Source organism: Bos javanicus, chromosome 13 (genome assembly GCF_032452875.1).
Source record: "Bos javanicus breed banteng chromosome 13, ARS-OSU_banteng_1.0, whole genome shotgun sequence".
Lineage (NCBI taxonomy): Eukaryota > Metazoa > Chordata > Mammalia > Artiodactyla > Bovidae > Bos > Bos javanicus.
Genome location: NC_083880.1, coordinates 46,602,214 through 46,627,996, shown reverse-complemented (window position 1 = coordinate 46,627,996; position 25,783 = coordinate 46,602,214). Strand labels below are relative to the sequence as shown.

The 25,783-nt window shown below is 47.7% G+C and overlaps 1 protein-coding gene across 6 annotated transcripts in view; it reads right to left on the bottom strand.

Annotated features, from left to right (window-relative positions):
• Positions 1 to 25,783, bottom strand: part of DIP2C (disco interacting protein 2 homolog C) — a 293,572-nt gene that overhangs the window by 229,752 nt on the left and 38,037 nt on the right. Inside the window, exon 1 of one of the 6 annotated variants that reach the window (XM_061436554.1) lies at positions 22,404 to 23,352. The exons of 4 other annotated variants lie outside the window; for them this stretch is intronic. In XM_061436554.1, coding sequence (XP_061292538.1) covers positions 22,404 to 22,680 — 277 coding nt within the window. In that variant the 5' untranslated portion in view covers positions 22,681 to 23,352. Of the gene's footprint in view, positions 1 to 22,403; positions 23,353 to 25,783 lie in introns of those variants that run through there. One more of the 6 variants, XM_061436552.1, reaches the window with a different exon arrangement.

The following is a 25,783-nucleotide window of genomic DNA, read 5'->3' as shown; positions in this document are numbered from 1 at the left end:
CCCAATGCACACATAGGAAAGTGATTCGCTAATCAAGTCAGGATGCCACAGGATCCAGGCTTTGAGCTCCTCCCTGTAGCCCCTTCTACAGCAAAGGTGGGTATTTACAGTGAACCAAAGTCTTCTAAGGCTCATTAAAACTCTCCCAGGTATGACCAAACAGCGTGACAATACAGTAACCAGCTGTGCCGAAATGCAGGGTGTGTCAGACTAACATGAAAGACCACATCTGTTCATGTGCCCCAAAATGAATTCACCACTCTGTCTACACTCACTGTGCTTATGCGAGTGATAACAAAGGAAGAAAACCAAAAGGCTGCCTTTTTTCAGGCAATCACCACTTTACACTTACATACGTTTTAAATTATAACACTTTGGTTGCTTTACAGATAATCAGGCAAAAATAGAAAATAAAACCATATTAGGTTTATAACACTCAATAATAGTTTAAAAATACACCTGTGCTTCAGAAATCGCCATTCCTATTTTAGATGCCACAATGCATACAAGAGAAGTAGAAACACCCTCAATTTAAAAAAAAATCTTACACAAAAATGACCACTTTTATTATTTTTAATTTTTTTTTTTAAGAAACAACTCCTTTTATAACTACAGCAGTTCACAGTTCCAGACAGATGCCAAGGATCGGCTCACTCAATTTCAATTCCATCTGAAGCTGGAAAACTAAAAATACATTTTTCCAGACATGAGGGTTCCCCGTGCGCTCAAACACGCCTGGAATGCAGACGGCGGAGGACTCTTCCTGCCCACTCCACCGTTCTCTGCTGAAACGACAGCAAATGAAAACAGACCTGAACTTGGGGGGGAGACACTTGACTCGAGGGGACTGCTGCCGCGGAGAGAGGAGACTCCTGGCACGGGGGGGCAGAACACTGTGACCCTGAGACTGGCCAGCACCCTGGGCTGAGGCTGAGGTGCTTCCTTCAGAGGGGGAGCCAGCGAGGCCAGGAAGCGTGCAGGGAGTGGGAAGGGAGGCGCCACTGAGGCCGGGTGCTCGGGTGCCTGAGGAGGGCTCAGTTCAGGGATCTGAGGAAGGAGAGGTCCTGACACCTGGCTCCACTGATCAGCGGGGCAGGGGTGCAGCCTGTCGCTAAGGAGACACAGGCGGGATCTGGGAGGGTCTGAATGGGCTGTTCCTGGTTCACGGGCACACAGTCTTATCCTGGGGGGCTCTCTCAGCCACCGTGCCCAACAAGACACAGGGCGCGGGGACTTCAGGGTCAGCCATGGTCTACAGGCCTGCCATCCATCCCCACGGTCCTGCTTCCACACCTCCCGCCCAAGCTCCCGAAGAGTTTCTGCACCAACCCACACGCACTCGCAGCCTCCACAGACACACGATCACAGCAGCCCAGGTGGTTCACACTACTGACTGCTGCCTCTCCATGGGCCAGAGAACCTCACGGACAGAGAGACTCAAGGAACTCCCCGGAGGGCGGGACGGTCACCAAAGATGATCCCCCTGGAACAGGCAATCCCACAGGAGGCACTGCCCATCCTCCTAAGCCCACATCCCACCCTAGTGACCACGGGGCTGGCACAACCCACCCAGCGGGCCGAGGGAGAGCTCTCAGTGCTCACACTCAGGGTGGTTCCCCTGAGGAACACCTGGCCCAGAACTTGTCCCACACCCTCCAAAGGAAACCCAAACTGCCCCAGGGACCCTGTCACACCAGCGTGCTCCGGAAAATATCACAAGTTCACCGTTAAGTTTCCACAGGTCAATCAGTACCTGATACCTACGTGAATGTATTTATTACAACGGACACAAAACAGCAAAGTGAGAACGTTCAACGAAGTATGCAGGCTTACACAATCCCAGCCCTCAAACACAGATCAGTGCTGATCCAGGTCTACCTGATATTAATTCCTTATTCTCATCAACACTATAACTCCCCAGTGAGATCTAAAAAGTATTTCTGATATATGTTATTAATAAGACCACGTCATGTGACTCTACTGTCGTTTCTAAAGATCCCAATAATAGACTTAGAGGAGATAAACTATTTCCGTCCAATTTTCTTTCCACCATAGTTTAAATACCTATTACCTCCTAGAAAACCACCTCTCACTATAATTTAAGGCACACTGAAAGGCTGGTTCAACAGGGGCATTTCTAAAACACTCAGAGGCAATGAACAGAAGTGCTGTTTTAATTCCTATTCCTGCTGTAACAAATTATCACAAATTCAGCAGCTTGTGACACCACAAATGTACCTGCTACAGTTCTGGAGATCGGAAGTCTCACCCAGCGAACCATGAGGCGTGGGCAGGTCTGGCTCCTCCTGAGGCTCCGGGGGGTCCGTCCCTCTTCCTTTTCCAGCTCCAGGAGGCCCACCACCCCCACCTCTGCCCCATCACATCCCCTTCCTCTTCCCACCCTCCTCCAGCCCACCAGGACCCTTGTGCTAACAATGGTCCACCCTGATACCTAGGTCGTCTCCCATCTTGAGGTCCCTAATTCAGCGACACCTGCAAGCTCCCCCTTCTGCCACGGAAGGGGACACGTTCTCACTGGGGATAAAGACATGGCCATCTTTAGGGGGCCATTATCCTTCCAACCACAAGTGCTGACGAGTAAAAATTACTTAGAGAATGTCTGTGGTTAATTTTATATTTAACTTTTAAATTTAGGACCCAAGTATTATATCACACAACAACCATATTAATCACTAACCACACAGTCATGGAATATCAACCAACGTAACCAAAAAAAATCAGCCAATCAGCAAGTACTGAAGAGCCAAAGTACTTCCAGAGCTGTGTAATGTGATGGAGAATGTGTGTGTGTGTTCATATGCACAGAGAGAGACACACAGGGGCCAACAGAACCATACGCACACCCACAAAAGTTTAAAATCAAATATAAGTAGCTTTCAACTTTAGTACTCTAACTAAATCTTACTACAATAAAACAGCCTCTTGAACACATATATTTTTATAGTTTGGGGTTTTGGCTTTCTTTTCAAAGTAACTATGTCCCCCCAAAAAAAGATTTCTCTACAATTACATAAATGAATTCCTCCATAAATAGGTGTGCTAAAGAAAAAAGGCAAGAACTCTTCAGGAGGCTGCCTGTGACTTGGCCAAGCTCGATTTACTCCTGGCCATTGAGGGAGCGACACTTAAAGAGACTAAACCACCACCACACTGAGGGAACAGCAGCCCTAGAATCTGAAGGGGAGAGGAAAACATGACTCTTCACTTGGGTCCAGGCCATATACTCGGCGTTTTCTCCTCAAAGTGCTGGCTTGCTGCTTTTCCTACACATTTTCTCAATTCTAGTCTCTTAAAAAAACTAGAGTTCAAGGAAGCAGAAAAACTCATCAACATTTGAAAAACTTCTACAATCTACAAGTGAATCAATAGCCAAAAACAATTAGACTGTTCAAGGCAACTCAGGTTTAAGCCGCACACCTGAAGGTTTATAAAGAACAGTAAGGACGGCCTACACCTGGCGTGGGGCAGGGTCTGCACGCCCTCCTCCCGGCCAGGACCTTCCTGGTGATGCTTCCTGGAGATCACAACCTTCCCCAGCTGGTGCATCAGTCATCAGAGCTTCAACGTGGAACATTTTAGAGCCAAACCAGGTTTCCCTTAAGACAGAGAACCAGATTCAGGGCAGCACAACTGAATTTCTACAACTATCTCAGCCACTGGCTTTTAGGGAATCTTAGGAAGTCATGAGAACCCCAATCTATTAAAATCACAAAAGATCCCAGAATTTCCTGAAACATTCTCTCAGTTTGCACTCAGGATTCCCTTGCCAAATCTATTATGGACCAAATTTCTTACCAAAAAACAGAACATCACTGCAGAGAACAAGATCAGCTTATACACTGGTCTAAAAATAGAAAGTGAATTTACCCAAGGCTGCTCTTGAGGTGAATTCTCAGCAGAAACTAAAAGCCACAACACTTCATTACCCCCACTGTGGACTGGTGAAGGCTGCACTGAACCAGGCCTCGCTTCTAAAGTAGGACCTGTGTTACTTTCCGGCCTGCAGGGGGCCTGGGGGGAGGCATATATTGAGTTCCTCAAAACTACTAACAGTAGTTCACGGATACTCGCAGGTCATTTATCCACCACAAACTTAACTATGCGCTAAAGAATACACAGAAGAACTGAACAAAAAAGATCTTCATGACCCAGATAATCACGATGGTGTGATCACTCACCTAGAGCCAGACATCCTGGAATGTGAAGTCAAGTGGGCCTTAGAAAGCATCACTACAAACAAAGCTAGTGGAGCTGATGGAATTCCAGTTGAGCTATTTCAAATCCTGAAAGATGATGCTGTGAAAGTGCTGCACTCAATATGCCAGCAAATTGGGAAAACTCAGCAGTGGCCACAGGACTGGAAAAGGTCAGTTTTCATTCCAATCCCAAAGAAAGGCAATACCAAAGAATGCTCAAACTACCACACAATTGCACTCATCTCACACACTAGTATAGTAATGCTCAAAGTTCTCCAAGCCAGGCTTCAGCAATATGTGCCGAACTTCCAGATGTTCAAGCTGGTTTTAGAAAAGGCAGAGGAACCAGAGATCAAATTGCTGACATCCGCTGGATCATGGAAAAGGAAGAGAGTTCCAGAAAAACATCTATTTCTGCTTTATTGACTATGCCAAAGCCTTTGACTGTGTGGATCACAATAAACTGTGGAAGACTCTGAAAGAGATGGGAATACCAGACCACCTGACCTGCCTCTTGAGAAATCTATATGCAGGTCAGGAAGCAACAGTTAGAACTGGACATGGAACAACAGGCTGGTTCCAAATAGGAAAAGCAGTATGTCAAGGCTGTATACTGTCACCCTGCTTATTTAACTTATATGCAGAGTACATCATGAGAAATGCTGGGCTGGAGGAAGCACAAGCTGGAATCAAGATTGGCGGGAGAAGTATCAATCACCTCAGATATGCAGATGACACCACCCTTATGGCAGAAAGTGAAGAGGAACTAAAAAGCCTCTTGATCAAAGTGAAAGACGAGAGTGAAAAAGTTGGCTTAAAGCTCAACATTCGGAAAACTAAGATCATGGCATCTGGTCTCATCACTTCATGGGAAATAGATGGGGAAACAGTGGAAACAGTGTCAGACTTAATTTTGGGGGGCTCCAAAATCGCTGCAGATGGTGACTGCAGCCATGAAATTAAAAGATGCTTACTCCTTGGAAGGAAAGTTATGACCAACCTAGATAGCACATTGAAAAGCAGAGACATTACTTTGCCAACAAAGGTCCGTCTAGTCAAGGCTATGGTTTTTCCACTGGTCATGTATGGGTGGGAGAGTTGTACTGTGAAGAAAGCTGAGCACTGAAGAATTGATGCTTTTGAACTGTGGTGTTGGAGAAGACTCTTGAGAGTCCCTTGGACTGCAAGGAGATCCAACCAGTCCACTCTAAAGGAGATCAGTCCTGGGTGTTCTTTGGAAGGAATGATGCTAAAGCTGAAACTCCAATACTTTGGCCACCCCATGCAAAGAGTTGACTCATTGGAAAAGACTCTGATGCTGGGAGGGATTGGGGGCAGGAGGAAAGGGGACGACAGAGGATGAGATAGCTGGATGGCATCACCGACTCAATGAACTTGAGTTTGAGTGAACTCCGGGATTTGGTGATGGACAGGGAGGCCTAGCGTGCTGCAATTCATGGAGTCGCAAAGAATCGGACATGACTGAGCGACTGAACTGAACTGATGCACTAAAGATGCCTTCTTAGGAACTTCTCTCCTGCTAACACAGTCATAACTAAACAAAGAGGTAGGTGGAGGATGCTATGAGGCCAAAGGGAGCAGGTCCTCCATCAAACTAGTCACAACCGAAGAAAACAGGTGATGAACCTGGAGGGTGCGGAACCCACACACAGAATGGCCCAGTCCCTCACGCCTCCCCTCACGAACACACTGTCTACTGGTCTTTCTGGGCCCATCTCAAAGTGTCCACATCTGTGAAACTCCTCGCACTGTGAAAAATCAAGCCCCCACTTCTGGTCCCCAGGACACCTTCATGGCTGTATCCTGGGACTGTGTGGCCAGGCCTAAGCTGCCAGGGGGCCTGGGAGGCACCGGTGAATGTGGGGTCAATGTCCATAAACAAAGATCTTCCGAATCAATGCTGTGTAAATAAGGAAGTCAGACTCGCCCTGTCACAGCCTCAGCACCGAGAGCTCAGCCAACAAGGCCTCTCCACCTGCGCAGTCCCTGCGGGCTCCACCCCCATCTCGGGGGACCCCAGCAGACACCACCCACACTTCTCTTCTGGGGTCTGGAGTGCTCAATAAGGATGAGGGTCCCGCAGTCTAAGGACTCCACCCAAAACCCCTCTTGAAGAACAATGTTTCTGCCATCTCAGAATCAGACCCACCCGAAAGCCTGGGAGACACACAAGCACTCCTGTGAGATCCCTGACCTAGCAATCGTGTCAAACCCTCACAGTTGGTGCCATCTGGGGTGTAAAGCTGGAAGGGCTTTATCCAGGGGAGTCAGACTAGAGTCTGAAGATGCATTCTAGAAACTATTCGACAGGCAGCCAGAACACACCCCAAAAAACCCCAAACCACCGTCTGTACTCATGGACATGCCAGAGCTACTAGCACATGCACACACACACACATGCACATACACACACACACGTGGTGTGTGCACGGAGAGGTGAGAGCACCCACATAATGTCCTATTAACTCTAAATGGGCTCCTCCACTGAGGGATGGGGGCCCTCAAGCCTAAGACTGTTAACACTCTGGAACTCGGCTCTGCCCCAGAGGCGATGAGGACATTTGCACCGGCTGACCCGCTCACCTCCTGCTGGCGGTCAAGCAGGTGCACAACTGGCAGACACACCAAGACCCACGTCTAAACCATCTGACCAACAGGCCCCTCGAAAGTAGTTAGTAATTCAGAGCTAACATAAAAGCATGGGTGGGATCATGCAGAACACATCCAAAAGTTGGTGACCCTGGAACACGGTGACTTCAGGAGCCAACCACAGCCCTCCCCTTCCAGTTTGGCTCAGATGAACGTGACTTTCCAGGTCACACAGCCCTGGATACCACAAAAAACTGTCTCCATTTTATGACAAGAGTATGGCTGCTCTCTTCAACAGAGCTGCCTTCTCAGACAAGAACCGCAATCTACAATCCTCAAAAAGGATACAATTCTTAACATGCTACAGGATCAGACAAAACCAAATGAGGCTTAGTCAGCCACTGGTGCCATCCTCATTAAGACACATGAATCCATGGTGAAGAGAACAACTCCGACAATTCCATGGAGGTGTGGTCCAGAGGAAGAGGCTGTGCCCAGACACCCCTGAAGGACACAAACCCAAACCCTCAGTCTCACGGGAACACACACAAATGCACATCAGAGTTCCCTCCCATTGCCTGAAAAAGAACCCAGCACACACGCGCACACACACCCACAAGTGCACACAAACACACCCAACCCCACACCCACAAGCACGTACACACCCACTCAGCCCACCCCCCACCCTCCACAAGCACACACACACTCCCCACCCTCCACAAGCACACACACACTCCCCACCCTCCACAAGCACACACACCCATGCACGCAAACACACACACAACCTACACACACACACACACCCACACACACCCACCCACAAGCACACACACACATGCTCCCACCCTACCCACACACACACATCTACCCACACCCACAAGCACAGACACACCCTACAAAGACACACCCTACACACACACACACCCCCCCACCCACAAGCACACACACAGGCACACACACACATGCACCCACCCTACCCACACACACACATCTACCCACACCCACAAGCACAGACACACCCTACACAGACACACCCTACACACACACACCCACCCACCCACAAGCACACACACAGGCACACGCACACATGCACCCACCCTACCCACACACACACATCTACCCACACCCATAAGCACACACACACAAACACACCCACATACACCCACAAACACACACACGCACAGACACACACACTCAGAAGCACACCCACACACACCAGCATCCTCACACACACGAACTCTGCCCATTCAGAACAGACTTTCTGGACATCAACTTCTTCCCTGACTGCTGCATACACTCATGTGAAACAACACAAAAAGTTCAACATATAGAAGACTCTGGATAAAAACAGAATCATTCCATATGACTATCATTATAGGGACAACTAATGCCCTGGTTTTTCCAAAGCACAGCACAATATTGAAAGTATGACTAAGTTGTTCCCCTAAAAATCCTGATACATTCGAAGCAGGAAGCCAACCCTTGTGTCAGGAGCACAACTGCTCCATCATCGTTCTTTTGCTGTCGGAGTCACATAAACAAAGTAACGCTGAATCACAAAAGGACGCAACCAGCTGTTCTGACTCACTGCTCCAAATTTAATGTAGAACAGCTAAGAATATCAAGAGACAATTAACGATTAGAACACATTTAACCACCGCCCCCTAACTTCAGGGCTCTGTTCAACCACTTGACCTTCTCTCTTAATATGAACTTTCCAATAAACTCTGGAATTAACAAGATGATGACTTTTTCTTGTGGTGGAGTCAGGAAGAAATTGGTGGAAAACTGTTCCTTCAGCTGTCAGGAACTTTTCTTTAGCAAAATATCAGAGAGGGAGAAGCAGCCCGAGCTTTTTAACCTGCACATCCAGTCCAGCAAGCAACAGTGAGGGAGTGTAAACAGCAGCAGCACATCCTATCAAAGCTGTTTCTTTAAGGAATTATGCACCCATAGCATCTTTTCAAAATTATTTCATGCTATCTCATAGTTAACTCAATTCACAAATAACAGAAGTCATCCTTGCATCTTTGAAATAAGAGGATAATTTTTTCCCCAAAATACTTTCCCTTTCTTTCAAATGATTAAAATTCGGGGTATTTAACAAGATACTCAAGTTCCTTGACTTCTTTGAAAATAAAATACCTCCAATATCAAAACCTTAACAGATAATCCCACAGTCCAGCCAGGTTTGAAGGGAGCAAAATCTGCCCGCACATTTGGGGCTTACGTGAAGCTCTGTGCAAGGTTCCATCTCGTCTGCCCTTGGTCAGATCAAGCCAGTGCCCGATGGGAAGCAGAAACCACAGTGTGTGTCCTGCAGCGCACTGCCCACGGGAGCCCTGTGTGGGTGGCTCCACGCTCCTGCTGCGGAGCCTAAAGCAAACCGCACAGGCTGCCCTGCGGGAGGAGGCGGCACAAGGTCCCCAAGCATCCAACAAACATCAGCAACATATCGTTTGTTTCATAAACCATCTGACAGAACTTCCGAGGCCGCCCCAGGTTTCCTGCCTGTTCTGCCTCATTCGTCCAGCACAGCTTTTCCCAAAGAGGCCCCAGGGCCTGCAAAGTCCTCCCTCTCACAGACAACTCTTAATACTTTCCTCCACAAAGCCTTTTCACATTTAGCAGCAGAAAAGCTAAGCATTTCCTTTGATGTCACTCATTCAGTTCAGTTCAGTTGCTCAATCGCATCCGACTCTTTGCGACCCCACGGACTGCAGCACACCAGGCTTCCCTGTCCATCACCATCTCCCAGAGCTTGCTCAAACTCATGTCCAACAAGTCGGTGATGTCATTCAACCTTCTCATCTTCTGTCGTCCCCTTCTCCTGCCTTCAATCTTTTCCAGCATCAGGGTCTTTTCCACTGAGTTCTTTGCATCAGGTGGCCAAAGTATTGGGGTTTCAGCTTCACCATCAGTCCTTCCAATGAATATTCAGAACTGATTTCCTCTAGCATTGACTGGTTGGATCTCCTTGTAGTCCAAGAGCATTCTCCAACACCACAGTTCAGAAGCATCAATTCTTCAGCACTCAGCTTTCTTTATAGTCCAACTCTCGCATCCATACATGACCACTGGAAAAACCAAAGCTTTGATTAGATGGACCTTTGTTGGCAAAGTAATGTCTCTGCTTTTTGATATGCTGTCTAGGTTGGTCATAGCTTTTCCTCCAAGGAACAAGTGTATTTCATACATTATGTAGAAGAAATTATGTGCTTCACTCACTATGTACTTCACTCATTATATACAAGAGCATATATATATATATATATGCAGATCAGGAAGCAACAGTTATAACTGGACATGGAACAACAGACTGGTTCCAAATTGGGAAAGGAGTACATCAAAGCTGTATATTGTCACCCTGCTTATTTAACTTCTATACAGAGTACATCAGGAGAAACACTGGGCTGGAGAAAGCACAAGCTGGAATCAAGATTGCCGGGAGAAATATCAATCAATCACTTCAGATATGCAGATGACACCACCCTTATGGCAGAAAGTGAAGAGAAACTAAAGAGCCTCTTGATGAAAGTGAAAGACAAGAGTGAAAAAGTTGGCTTAAAGCTCAACATTCGGAAAACTAAGATCATGGCATCTGGTCTCATCACTTCATGGGAAATAGATGGGGAAATAGTGGCTGACTTTATTTTCTGGGGCTCCAAAATCACTGCAGATGGTGACTGCAGCCATGAAATTAAAAGACGCTTACTCCTTGGAAGGAAAGTTATGACCAACCTAGATAGCATATTCAAAAGCAGAGACATTACTTTGCCAACAAAGGTCCGTCTAGTCAAGGCTATGGTTTTTCCAGTGGTCATGTATGGATGTGAGAGTTGGACTGTGAAGAAGGCTGAGAGGCGAAGAATTGATGCTTTTGAACTGTGGTGTTGGAGAAGACTCTTGAGAGTCCCTTGGACTGCAAGGAGATCCAACCAGTCCACTCTAAAGGAGATCAGTCCTGGGTGTTCATTGGAAGGACTGATGCTAAAGCTGAAACTCCAATACTTTGGCCACCTCATGTGAAAAGTTGACTCACTGGAAAAGACTGATGCTGGGAGGGACTGGGGGCAGGAGGAGAAGGGGACAACAGAGGATAAGATGGCTGGATGGCATCACCGACTCCATGGCTTAAGTAAACTCCGGGAGTGGTGATGGACAGGGAAGCCTGGCATGCTGTGATTCATGGGGTCACAAAGAGTCAGACACAAATGAGCGACTGAACTGAACTGAATATGTTTCCTATTCAATTAACAGAAAGGAAGAAAGAAAAAAAGGAAGGAAGGATGAAAGAAAAGTGAAAAAACAAGGTTCCTGAGGACAGGAACTGTTTCTTATTCACAACTGAATCCCCATCTCCCATTAACAGAACAGGGCCTGGTCCTTCCACACTCAACACACAGCAGCTGAATTAGCATGACTGATATTATGTCTATAGGTTGAAATTCAAGCATCTCTAGGACTTCAAACACCCTGAGTACCCCAGTGGCCCACAAGACTGGCATTTGTACTAGAGCCACTTTAAATGGGCATCCAAATCTCTGTCCAGGTAATTCATCTATTTTCAGGACTTTTCAGACATGTCTGCCTTTTTGGTATTTTATTTTTTTCTTAGATTACACCACTTACAACCAAGACTAATTCACCTAATTAACTTTCACAATTAAAATGTCAAGCATATGTTAAAAGATGAAAATCATAAGGAAAGGTATTATTTAAATCCAATACAGCAAGTCTACCCACATCTTTAAATGAGGATATGAAAATGGAAAGTTCTCCTATGCGGGGAAATAAGTTATCAGACAACCTAAAAACCTCAAGGACAAAGAGTGAGGAAGGAGGAGAAAAGACCTCCAAGCAACATTTGTTCTTTGAATTTGACTTCAAAAGAGCACTTAAAATGTGAGCTCCCCCAACATCCCACAACCTTCCAGTACTGTGTGTTGCTCTGTGTCCCTTCCTGGGTGGCAGTGGGTGCTCTCACCAGGCACCACCCTTCCCAGTCTGCCTCCTGCGCACCGCGGCCCCGGAGGGACCACACACGGCCTCTTAGAAAGGGCCTGACCCACACATCTCCTCAGTGCTTGAGCACAGGAGTGGCTTCCAGAAACAACACCGGTACTGGTGCTCCCTGGAGCCAGTGTCCACTCTTCCAAGTCAAACGGGGCCAGTTTAGTTACTGAAAGAAATGCTTACGTGCTGGTCTCATACTTAAATGAACTCAGAAGTTAAAGGACGGCCCTTCTCAGCTGGTGTGCACTCGGAATTGGTTGCCATAGGGATGAAGTCCAGCCACGTGCTTCCCTGATCTTGCCCAACATGAAACATCTCACACATGTGAAACAGAGTCAAAGGTCAGGGTAAGAGCTGTGCACTGACCATCTCAAATGTGCAAGAACATTGCTCCGGTTTCTACAGAAAATGCCTGCAAACATTCATAACAAATGAGTTAAGAGCTCACAGGAGGTTTCTGTTACGTTCCCTAAGAATGCCAGAGAACAGGGGTGCAGTAAGGATGGGCCAAGAAAGGCAGGCAGGGCACCCGTGCCTCCAGGCTAGAAACTAGCACATGCTCAGGCCCCACCCAAAGCCAGGGACAACAGGGGCCAGGGCAGTCCTCAAACTCATCCAAGTGTAGGACTCACAAGCATCAGGGCCAATGGATCCCCAGAAGCTAATTACAAGAAAACACACCTAACACCTCTCTCCACCATCCACCTCAAGCTGAGCCGGGAGTGGACACTCAGTTTCAGAAACCCTTCCCCCAGGCAGGGCACATCCCAGTGTGGGACCCACTGGAAAACCAGCAAGAAACCTTCTCTCAGCTGGCAAGCACAGTTGCAAAATGACACCCATAAAGGCCACAATCTATCCCCTAGCTGGCCCACGATTGCCCGGTGCCAGCACATTTCACCACAAGAAAACACGCATGAGAACTGCAGCCTCCTGACTGGATTCTTCTCCCAGTAAGGCCCCCACCATCAGCCAGCAGAGGGGCTGCCAGCCTGTCCTATCTGAGAGAGGGTTCGAAAAGGGACTCCCCCCAGGATGTGTGCGAGGTCTGTGCACTCGTACCCGTGCAGGGTGTTTACCACTCACAGAGATTAAAATCAACGAAAGTAACTTCCCCCAGACTCAGCGTCCACACATACACAATGCCAGCTCAACAAATAAAATACCGTGGTTTACTTCCATATATAATCACTGATCCTGGCATCTGATGTATGCGCCTGCCAGATGGGGAGGGGTCAGTACCACCAGCTCAGGAATCAACTGGGAGGAAAGTCAAGGCATCAAACGGCTCCAAAGTTTCTGTTCTTGGCAAGGCTGGACCAGGCAAAACCCGCAGCAGCATCCACCCAGGATAGCTTTGCTTCCAACTTCTTTTAATAATTGCCATTGTTCCTAATTCATGATAATCGGAAGGGGAACTTAACAGCAGGTAATTAAGCCACTGCACCATCTGCTACTGAATTACAATGCCACACATTCGTAATAAAAGTGGACCTTATACCAGGAACTGTGGCCTAGAAACGCAGTCCAACAGGCTCTTCCCCGTGGCTCCCTTGGGTTGCAACCCCTAGCGGGGAGAGACCCGGACCCCAACTCTGTGCAACATTTATGTCTGACCTTCGCACACCCAAACCTACCCCCTGCCCTCGCCTTCCTCCAGCCGAAGAGGCTCAGGGAGTTTTTCCTGATAGATGGCCAGGCAGCCTGCGTTCTCCCCACCAGCGACTGCACACACACCACTTCCCGCGGCTGCCGAGGGCCAGGAAGGCAAACTCCGCCGCCATTCCCAGGTTCTCCTTTCAAAACGCAAGAACGACTGAACTCACATCAGCGACCACACAGACAACAATGCAGCTTCCACACCTGGGCGGGACTCTGCGCCTAGCCCACGTGGGTCCATGATCAGTCCACACGACAGGGAATTAATTCTGCCATTTCCCTCAGCATGGACAGCAGGATCTGCCAAGTATTCTTGAGATAGCCAACAGCCGCTGGGGGCTCCATCTCTCACTGCTTCTGCCAATGTTCAAGTAATAAAAATAGAAATCATGTGTGAGCCACTTGCTTTGTCTTTCAGGAGAAGTCATCTGTGCAGCTGTTAAGAAGAAATCAAATGGTATATGTCTTCAATCTAAGCCCACAGACCACATGGCCCCTTTCTGTCAGGCCCAGAAACTCACAGATAGTCTCACCAAGTCTTGGTTGTATACAACAGGGAACAGGCTGCCGTGCTGAGGGTTTTGTCTCCTCCAATACATTCAACTGATCAAGTGTCCCCCACTGAGAAATCAAGGTCATTTATAGTCATTTACCCACAACTACACAAGGGAAGTAAGGACACTTTCAGTTCTCTAAGATACGGCCCCATCCAGATAAATGTTTATGAAATGTGCACTTTCCTAGGAGGCTAGAAGAGACAGCTAACAGCAGGTGTCCAGGGCTCTTTCTTCACTGGAACTTGACTCACCTGGAGCAGCATCACCGATGCGTTTCACCAATGGAGGGGGCAACCACTTGGAAGAGTTCCTGGGCTTTCGTGTTGAAAATCCGTACCAAGCACTGCTTACAAGAGCCTCCAAACAACAGGAACTGCAACTCATGTCAGATCATAAGAAAGGGCTCTTGGAATGCAACCCTACCAAATACCACCTCATTTCCTACTCCCAACCAAATTACTCTCTGTCTGCCAGTGTTTCACTGATGGACTGAGGCTCAGGGTCTAAGGGAGACACTCCGGGGGAATCCTTGCACAGCCAGCACCCTTTCTTCCAGTGTTATCCTGAAGACTGCTGAGAAGGGCCTTTCTCCTTCCTCAGTGCAACAACTCTGGCTTGTGGCCCCACTCCCCACCCACCACTCTGTCTACCCCTCAATTACAGGCTTTTGTGGGGGGAAGAAAAAAAGAGTTCTTTTTACTTTGGGTTCCAAAACAAGTACATAATTTCGAACAATTTCATCAATTAAATTATCAAGCAGCAGTTTGTAATCTGGACCACAATCTGATGCAAAATTCTCAAGTAATTTGGGCGGCAATAATAGCTCCTATTACATTACAGACAAACAGATGAAAACTTCAACTAATCTGTACATATTGTTTGTGGGACCAATTTCATAAACAAACCAGCTATTCAAGCAAAAAGAGTGTCTTCAGTCAAATGCAAATTAATTCACTTCCCTCATAAAAGATCTTCATTTCCAAAAGAGATTTTTAAACCTGTGGTAGAAGGAAATGCCATGAATCTACAAGCCTCCGTCTGCGTCCTTCCTTCTCACAAGGCGAGCCCGCCGAGCAGAATGGAGCAGCACAGAGACCGCCCGCAGGTCCAGGGGCAGGCCGGGAACCAGCCTGGGGCACAGGACCTCCTGGAGAGCTCCCCCACCATGCAGCGCCCCACAGGGTCCTGTGCGGTGGATGTGACTGCACACCTGAAGGATGCAATGCTGAGTCCCCAGAGCATTTCGCAGCCAGTGGGGACACACTCCTGTAACGAGCAGAGAACATGGGGTCAGGCCTCAGGACCGGTGCCCAGGGCTCTGAACAAGGCACCCCCCTCAGTGCCCTTGGGAGCAGCAGGTGACTGGGGGTTCCCAGCCAGGAGACTGGAATCAGGGGGCCCCACTCAGGGCACAAACTCAAAAGTTCTTTTCCCTCCTGAGGGATGGACTGCGAGTCTAGAGTTAGGACATGCACACTATTCACATGTAGAGCACATATCCTGGGGTAAACCATGATGGAAAAGACCACAAAAAAGAATGTTCAGTTCAGTTGCTCAGTCAGACTCTTTGGGACCCCATGAACTGCAGCATGCCAGGCCTCCCTGTCCATCACCAACTCCCAAAGTCCACCCAAACCCATGTCCATTGAGTCGGTGATGCCGTCCAACCATCTCATCCTTTGTCATCCCCTTCTCCTCCTGCCTTCAACCTTTCCCAGCATCAGGGTCTTTTCCAATGAGTCAGCTCTTCGCATCAGGTGGCCGAAGTATGGAGTTTTCAGCTTCAACATCAGTCCTTCCAATGAACACCCAGGACTGATTTCCTTTAGGATGGACTGGTTGGATCTCCTTGCAGTCCAAGGGACTCTCAAGAGTCTTCTCCAACACCACAGTTCAAAAGCATCAATTCTTCTGTGCTCAGCTTTCTTTATAGTCCAACTCTCACATCCATACATGATATGTATATAAATGAATCACTATGCTTACAGCAGAAATTAATACCACACTGTAAGTCAACTTCAATAAAAGTACATTAAAAATAAAAATAATAAAATTTTTAAAAAGTGGAAAAAAAAAAAGGTTCTTTTCCCTCCTTTACTGAGACATAACTGAGATGTGATACTGTGTTAGTTCAGGGTGCACGTAACAATCTGATACATTTAAACAGCGTCACATGACGCTACAGTCAGGCTGTGAACTCCTCCAACCCTGCAGTCTCACTCTGTCTCGCCATGAGAACACTTCAGATCTACTCTCTCAGCAATTTTCAAGTATGTAGTAGTGTTGTGAGCTACAGTCACTGCATGCCACCCCCAGAACTCTCATCTTACGACTGGGTCTGAGCCCTGTGACCATCATCTGTCCCTCCCTCAGCCTCTGGCACCAGTTACACTCTCTGCTTCTATGAGTCTGGCATATTTAGATTCACATATAAGCAGGATCATATAGTATTTGTCTTTATTTTATTCAAGTATAGTTGATTTACAATGTTGGGTCAATTTCTGCTATACAGTAAAGGGATATGATATTCATTTTCATATTCTTTTCCACTATGGTTTATCACAGGATACTGAATATGGTTCCCTGTGATATGTAATAGGTCCTTGCTGTTTATCCATTCTCTATATAATAGCTTGCATCATGTAGTATTTATCTTTCGCCAACCTATTCCACTTAGCATAAAGTCCTTCAGGTTCACACATATTGTTGCAAATGGCAGGATTTCCTTCTTTTAATGGGTGAATTATATATATATCACATTTTCTCTATCCATTCATCCACTGATTTTCAGACTTACGTTGCTTCCACATCTTGGCTATTGTAAATAATGTAGCAATAAACATGAGGGTACAGGTGTCTTTGAGATTTTTATTTCATTTCCTTTAGATAAATACCCAGAAGTGAACTTGCTAGGTCATATGGTAGTCCTATTCTTAATTCTTTGAGGAATCTCCATACTGTTTTCCATAGTGGCTGCACTAATTTACACTCCCATCAACAGTGCACAAAGGTTCTCTTCTCTACACCCTTACCAATCTCGCCATCTCTTTTCTTTTTGATAAGGACCATTCCAACAGGTGTGAGGTGATATCTCACTGTGTTTTGATCTGCATTTCCCTGATGATTAGTGATGCTGAGCATATTTTCATGTACTGCTGGCCACGAGTATGTCTTCTTTGGGAAAATGTCTATTCAGACTCTCTGCTCTTTTTTAAAATGGATTGTTGTGATTTTGGTTTTCTTTTTTCTTTTTTTTAATTTAGTTTTGCGAGTTTCTTATAAAATCCTGTGATCAGGTAAAACCCAGGACTGACTCCAGATCTGAAACCCCATGGTTTGCATTCAGCCTGCATTAGTGAAAGGATGCAACAACTCCATAAAAGGACAAACCTCTGATAATCCTGGTTGATGTCATAACATTTATCTCAAAACATAAAGGTATTGATGAAATGCCTCCCCAGGAAAGAGCTCAAAGCTGACACATTCTCCTTTAATTATTAAAGCCTTAAAATCCACTCAATAAGTTATTTTAATCTAAATCTCCAGCACAGTGCCTACAACACAGTGGGCAGTAATTCGTCTGGCTAGCAGATGTGGACCCAAAGCCCATAGCCCTCTGCGTGGACATCTGCCCTGTTGAAGCTCGTGCCTGGTTCCACTGAACAACATCCACCTTTCTGGATTCATGCCCCATGTTCCCAACTCCCTGCAACCACAGAGTGAGCCCTCCGGAAGAGTCTGAGGCTTCTGTGGCTGCAAGAGATCCTCACAGCGGGCTTGACAAATACAGCAAGAAGCCTTCTACCTCAAGCCTGTATTCTCAGGTAGGTCTGAACCTGACTGGCCTGGAACTCCAGCAGTGGTTCTCAAACCTCATCCTGCACCAAAACCCGCAAGAAGGCTCAATGAAACACAGGCTGGCAGGTCCTCCCGGTGCCCAGCTTCTGATTCTGCAGGGCCGGGCTGGCCCAGCAGCTCACTCCTGATACACTACCGGGCCAGAGACACTGGAGCCCCACCCCACCCCCCTGGAAAACTGCCCTCCTCGGCACATCAAGGGACCAACCTGGCTTTAGTTCAGCTACTTCCTGCTCCTCCTCGCACCCTCCTGAGTCTGCACAGGGAGCCCCCCTTGTGTGACGAGGCTCTCTTGCTCTTTCCAACAACAAAGTCCCATCCGCCTCACGGCAGATGAGTAGACGTTCTCCTGATTCAGATCTGCTACACAGCATGCAGCCGCTAAAAATAACATTCGGTAAGAACATTTGTCAACATGGAAATTTTTCATGATACAGTACTGGCAGAAAAACAGCAAGTAATAAGGCTGTATTTCAGAACACAGAAGTACTGGTTTAAAGTACAGATGGGTAGATAGATGGGTAACTGGGTGGATAGTTGGATGGATTAAGTGGATGGATGCATAAAAGGTGGATACTGAGAAATCCCTGGAAGGAGATAAATTACAATATTAGAAGAGGTTACTCATGATGGTGAGATAATTTGTGTTTTTTACCAAATGATTTTCAGTTAACACTATTTAGTAACAGGAAAAAATCAGTTGCTTTAACTTGCCTGAAAATGCTTTAGGAAGTGTGTGTCTTCCTGACACTTCTTGATCAGGCCACTTTCATTGGTTATGCTCATTCTTATTCATCCCAGGGAGTGTGACACAGTGGGAAAGTATATCTTTTGAGTCCAAAAACCTAGTTCTGCCTTCTGTATACTGGAGGCAGCAGCTCCCCTTCCACCTCAATGGGCCACAAAGAACACATGAAAGCACACACAAGGAGCTCCCGGAAACCTCAGAGCACAAATGCAAGGTGAAGTCAGCGATCGATTTGGCTCCTCAGCTCCTCTTGGAGACTCGCTGCTTCCTCCACTATTCACTATGCATCTCACCCAAAAGACACAAGAAATGTTGTATTCTATTTTAATATAGTTGCAAATTTACAGTGCAGTCCACTCTGGAGTGATCTGAAATCCACTCCAACCAACACCAGGCAGGCATGCAGCTCCTGCCTGCATCAAAGAGCAAAGCAACGCAAGCCAAGGTCCACAGAGCCTGGTGCAGGACTGCCTTTCAAAGTCAGCTGAAGCCCATTTATAAACACTTTAAATATCCAAGATACAGAACTAAGCAACTTGCTCATTCAAGAAGGATTAACGAGCAAACCCCAAACAACTGTTCGCCCTAGTGGGCACAAGGAAAACGGCAAAATAACGCTGATGGTGCTAAGACAGAGATGCACATGCATCACCATGACAACAAAGAGAAGGAAGCAACAGCATGTGGGCTGGAGAGCTGGGTCCCAGGAGCCCAGAAACCCTGAGACCCTCCGCACATTCTCTGGGTGCAACAGGCTGCACCCACATCCCCACCTTCACCCGCTCTGGCTTCTAGGAGCACAATCAACACCAAGACGACTCACTGTCCATCTTAAAGCAGACACCCAGGAAACATCATCTCACATTGCACTTTTGCTAAATAAATCTCCCACATTTTGATCCAGGCTCCAAAACACAACTCTGAAAATAAAAATATGTCAACCTAATTTACAGGCGTTTCTTCAGTTGGCCATCATTCATACCAACAATTACAAAACAACCTCAACTCCACTGCAGCTAGCAGACAAGCTCTCTATATCCAGCATCTGCCAAGGCCAGTCAGATGGCCATTAAGTCCCATGACCATGACTAATAGTCACTCACACACCAGCTTCAGCCCAGAGGAAAAACCATGTAAAAAGTTAAATACGTACTACAAACAGGCAGCTGGCAGCACCCGATTCCTGAACTGGATGCTGCTCAGAGGGCTTTTGTGGCCAGTGTGGCTCTGATGGGGCTCGCCCCCACCCCTCACCCCACCCCGTAGGGAAGGAGACTAGAGTCTGGTTCCGCCAGGGCCTGTGGGCCAACAGCAGACAAGACATCCCTCTCCGCAACTTACAAGGGCTCCGGAAGGACAGAGGAGTTATGAACAGGAGGAGAAGGCCTGGGGGAAAACAAAAGTCTCCTGATTTTACAAAAGATGTGAAGCCATGCAGGGCCTCACACATACCTGACCCGTGTACTGCCATTTCTCTCAGGTGATGGCCATTAGTAGCTCCCAACATATCCAATAGAGACCACCTCTCCAAATTATATTGCTTTATTACTCACAACTGGGGAACAGTTACCTGCCCCCAAAAATAAAGGAATTTAACCTGAAACTGTATATGACAAAATTTATTTGAAAATAACAACCCTTCAAGCTTAAAAGAATTAAATAGTGAGAAATACTGCATTAGATGGTAATAGAATAAAACAGTGAAGGTTAATTGCCACAGAAGGCCCTAGAAAAGGGCCCCTAAGCAGAGTGCGGAGATTTCCATAAAACAAACAGAAGACATGCATCTAATGAGACGCAAGATGAGCCACTGGGCTCGTCCCAAGATAAGTACCTACACTGTACTCAAAAGTAAAGCAAACTCCACGCTGTGAATAAATGAAAACACATAAGCTTGGAAACAGTGTTCTGACAAGATGCTGCTTCCAAGTTTCAATCTTATTAACCCTCAATCCTGTCAACACAAACACTCAACAACAGCCACACTAGCTAAACACGTGTGACCTGCAGGGTGCCATACGCACACCTCGGATCTTCACAACCACCCTACCACTGGGGTTAAACTAGGACCCCGCCTGACAGATGAGAAAACAGAGGGAAGGACGGGTTACCGAACCTGCCACAGCCACATAAGTGGGAAAGGATAGCTGCCACCTCCAGGACATGGACCCACACACCCACTTAAACCAGCAACCGGCCACCCCCATGGAGCTCAGCTGCGTGCACCTGCCGTCAGGTGCGTCCACACGGGGGACTGGGACGGGGGCACCCACCCGACCAGCAAGCCCTGGAGGAACGGTCCCAGTGCCGCCTCATCTTCACCTCACCTCCGTTTCAGGTCTCTTTCTCACCACCCACACTTCATTTCTCCGCTGCTTTCTTCCCAGAGCCCATCAAGTGGCTCCACCTGTTTAGAGAAGCCCAGCGCTGCATCCCACGACGTTCTGGCCTATTCTGGACAGGATTCGAGATGGGGAAGTGCCAGTGCAGAACAGGGGCCGGAGACCACTGAGGCAACTCAGGAGAACAGTGGGCCCATACATCCTGAGTCTGGTGAAACCTGTTTCTGCTCTTTCACTGGAACTCCCATCAAAGACCACCCCTGAACCAATCTGCTAATCTCCCCCAAGAACCACCGGCACCTATTCTTTGGTTTCAGATACCACTCTCCTATGAGTTACTGATAAGAAGTAAGATCGAAAGCCTCAAAGTGAAAGTTGCTCAATGGTATCCAACTCCTTGCAACCCCATGAACTATAAAGTCCACGGAATTCTCCAGGCCAGAATACTTCTGGAGTGGGTTGCCTTTCCTCTCTTCAGGGGATCTTCCCAACCCAGGGCTCCTGCACTGCTGGCAGATTCTTTACCAGGGAAGCCCAAAGCCTCATACATCATACAAAACTCATACATGAGGCTTTGGGCAAAGAGTCGGACACACTGAACGACCTTCACTTTCACTTGGAGGCTTCCGATCTTCTTATCTGTAACTCATAGGAAAATAAAAGTCTCTCAGTCATGTCCGACTCTTTGCGACCCCAACGACTATACAGCCCATGGGATTCTCCAGGCCACAATATGGGAGTGGGTAGCCTTTTCCTTCTCCAGGGGCTCTTCCCAAACCAGGGATCAAACCCAGGTCTCCGGCACTGCAGGCAGATTCTTTACCAGCTGAGCCATGAGGTAAGCCCAAGAATACTGGGAAGAAGAGTGGTGTATATCAAACAAAATTCATTTCTGTCCCGTCATTAAAGGCAGATCTCATCCCGTCACTCGCTGGGCCAGGAGCTCTCTCAGCTGGAAGAGAAACCCCAACAGGGGCTCCTGAGACCAGGGCCCTCACCTTGGCGGAGAGGACGCGGGCCTTGGGGAGCGGCGCCCACGACGGTTTCACGGACCACACTGTCACCACCCCCCCACCCCCGGCCCTCGCAAGGCTTTCCTCCTACCTCCCAGAAGCTGCTGTGCCACCAGGCATCACAGCCGTGACAAGAAGAAACGGTTGGAGGCTGGGAGCTGTTTGGATTTTTATCCACAAAGGGACGCCCTCCTCAGCAATATTGACCAAGGCCACATTCTCTAGAACCTGTCTCCCCGCCACTGCTCATTGTAGAAGCGAGTTTTAAGCTGGACCCACTGCTTCCCGAGCAAAGCCGTTAATTTGTTCATAAAAATAAAAGAAAACGAGCATCTTATTGGCGACCAGCGGCCGAGAAGACCCTACGAGGGATCCCACCTTACCTGACCGCGGGCACCAGCTGCCTCCACAGCCCAGGGGCTGCCTCGGACGTAGCACTAAGGCCAGGTGATGGGACGGAGGTGACCAGCCCGCGACACCGGCCGGGCCGCCCGGGTGCGCACAAACAAGATGGCGTCTCCAGAGCTTTTCCACCCGCAGGAGCGTCGCCAGGCAGCACGCGTGCCAGGCAGCACGCGTGCGCAGACGCCCCACAGGGCCCCCCCCCCCCGCCCCGCGGCCCCGCCCCCAGCGCCCGCCGGGCTGGGGTCTGCTGCACATGAGGTGTTACCCCGAGACTCAGGGACATAGCAGGCACTAACTTGCAGACTCAGAAACCTGAACGGCTGTTAACAGCGTCATCAGCCACATTCCATGCACAGTGCCGTGTGCCTCACGTGTACTAATCCACTTAATAAAAACTTACTCCCACCTAATCGATGAGGAAATGAAGGCAGAAAGGTTTATGCTGGAAAGGACACAGCCGCCAAGTAGCAGAACCAGGTTCAAGACAACGTTAACAGCACGCTGACCTCGTTCTCTAGGCCGAAATAACATCCAGAATTAACGAGATAAAATACCACCCTACAAACAAGGCAAAGGTGGTCCTGGGTGGCCTGTCTTTACTGCAGACTGGGGTCCGTGGGCTCAAAAGTCTCCAACGCCAAACTAAAACTTTCAAACACCCAATAATACCTAAAATCAGCCCAAACAAGCATATTCCAGGCTCCAGGAGCTGGTGCTCTGCCCAGGGGAGCAGATGGAGGTGCGGACTGAGAACAGGCCCTCCACTCGGGGCAGGTCCAAATCGGACACGTGGCACAGCCACCCTGCAGGAGGCCCGCAGCATGTGAAAACGGGCCGAGTGGGAGCCCTGTCAGAGAAAAGGAAGGGCCTGATTCACAAGGGAGAGAGAACCAAGAGTCCCCAGGAACCATCAAGTTTTCTTTCGTCTAACCTACGGGCTCCTCAGCCTCAGCCCTACCCACACTGATCAGCTATTGTGGTGGGGGGGGGGGACGCGGGAGCGGTCCTACTGCAGGGTCCATAGTAGTGTCCCTCTCTCCCGACAGACGCCAGCATCACCCCAACTGCAGTCCTGACCATCAAAAATACCTCCAGAAACGCCCAGTGTCCCCTGCCCTGGGGGTCAAGGTCACAGAGGCCAGCAACCACTGGGCCCAGCAGGTGGATGAGATGAGGTGGATTCATGGAGTGTGGGCGTGGAGGGCTCTGAGCAGCTTAACCAGAAATGTGTTCTTCTGTGGGGTTTGCTCCCAGGAATGGTTGATCAGGGCTCTGTCCTTAGGACAGCAGGTGGCACAGATTATAGAAGGGGTAGCCCAGCTGGGTCCTCATGGCTGGGTCCACAGAAAAGGAGGCAGGGAATTGACATGTGGTGGCAGCACAGACATGGAAAAGATATGAGCCCCAAGGCCCCAACCCTCAGAATGCATGTGCAAAGAGCCCTCAGTCACCTGGTGTGTGGGGTTCTTACAACTGACCCTGAGAGGCAGCTACAGTGGTCCCTGTCCCAGAGAAAAAAAGCTGGTCCACAATGCACAGAAGGATCCGTGTTCACCTCAAAGCCTTTCTTTGTCTCTCCCAGGCGTCAGGGCCCCTGGACCCAGAGCAGCCCCTGGCACTGCAAGAATGGATGGGGGTCTGAGATCCACACCCCTGGACCCAGACTGCCCCTGGCACTGCAAGAATGGATGGGGGTCTGAGATCCATACCCCTCCACCCGCCACAGGCCAGGTTGAGGTGGCTGCCCACACAGACACCTCCCGACAGACACTTCAAAGATGGACCTCGTCCTGAAGGATGACACGCAGTTCTGACAATGGGGAATATAGGTCCACTGTTCCAGTGGACCAGACTCATGTTTGTTGTTGCCAGCAGGGGATCACAAATGTTGAGTCACGGGAGGTGTCTTCACGCGGGGGCTGAGATAAGAGCAAAGCTGACCACCAGCCTCAGGTTGAGTCCGTTCTAACTAGGTCTGGACTAAATTCTTTACAATGTTTGGTACCCTGAACTCCCTGCCAGGAGCAGACCCTTGCGTGTCTGTCTCTGGGGATGGTACCTGATCCCTCAGCGGCCAATGAAGAACATTCACTTTCTCACCCATAAAACAGCAAAGCACCCAAGCATCTCTGTGCTGTAAAACTTGTGCCGTAAAATCAAAGGCACTCACACACAGCCCACATCTCTAACCAAGAAATGAAACCACACAACTACCACCAATCAGAACAGCACTGATTGCTTGCTTTTCTGGTTTCTCTCTTTGTTTAAATAATCAAAGATACTTGTACACAAGGAAAAACTGCACTATAGAGCCAAACAAAAAAAAATTTTCTAATTAAAGATCTTTAAATTCTTCCATATACTTTCTTTAATAGTTGTAATTATAGCCCTATTTAATGTTATGCACTTCCACTAAATGAGAGGTTAATTATACAGACTCTGGTAATTATGAAAAGTAAAATAAAGTATGAAATGTCATAATGAATAATTAATAAGACCTCTTTGATCTGGTTCAGACCAGAGTAGCAGAGCTAACAGGCGCCCTCTGTATCTTTGGTGTGGGGACAATCTGATTGAATAAACCAAGTATCTGATACTAGAAGCAGGAGTTCATAATAAGCATTTACCTTGCCTAAAACTAAAGGTGAAAACTTCTAATTAGTTTCACACTTAAACAGATACTGCAGATGTGAGGCCTGGTGGCTAATATACCTTGAAGTCCAGAGTGGAGACAGTGTATCTTTGGCAGATGTTCTAGGGGTCTCCTCTCCATCCTTCTAGACTGTGTTACAGGGTTATCACATCACATGAAAACCTTCAGGAAACAGACAATGTGTAAACACAAAAGAAGCAGCAAGAAGGGACCTTGCCCTCAAAGAACATTAAGGCTTCTTAGGCATAAAATAAGTAACTTATGTAATTCAGATCAATAATTTACATCATTTCATATGTTAACTTAATTAAAGTAACTAAAATTAATTCAGCTAATTCACATTACTAAAGTTATTTCAATTATGAATTTAATTTTAATTTTAAATAATTAAAATTAATGCAAACTTTCACTTATTAATTTAATTAATGTAGTAAAATAAGCCCATTTTTAAAGCACCGTTTGCTTGAGTTCTTTGGATTTGTTGCACTTCCCATCTTTTAGGGGAAGCAGAGTGAGTATTCTGGAGTCTGGTTTTCCCAGGTGTTTATCTGTCCCTGGGGGCATTTATAGCTTTGTAGCAATCTCCATTTAAATTTAATCTGCATAAGAATGTATCATCAGCAGGGGCTCAATTTTGCTTCAGGGAGAGCGACACCTGTGATCACATCGGAACCACAGTTGACTATCAGTGTCAATACTGCTTCA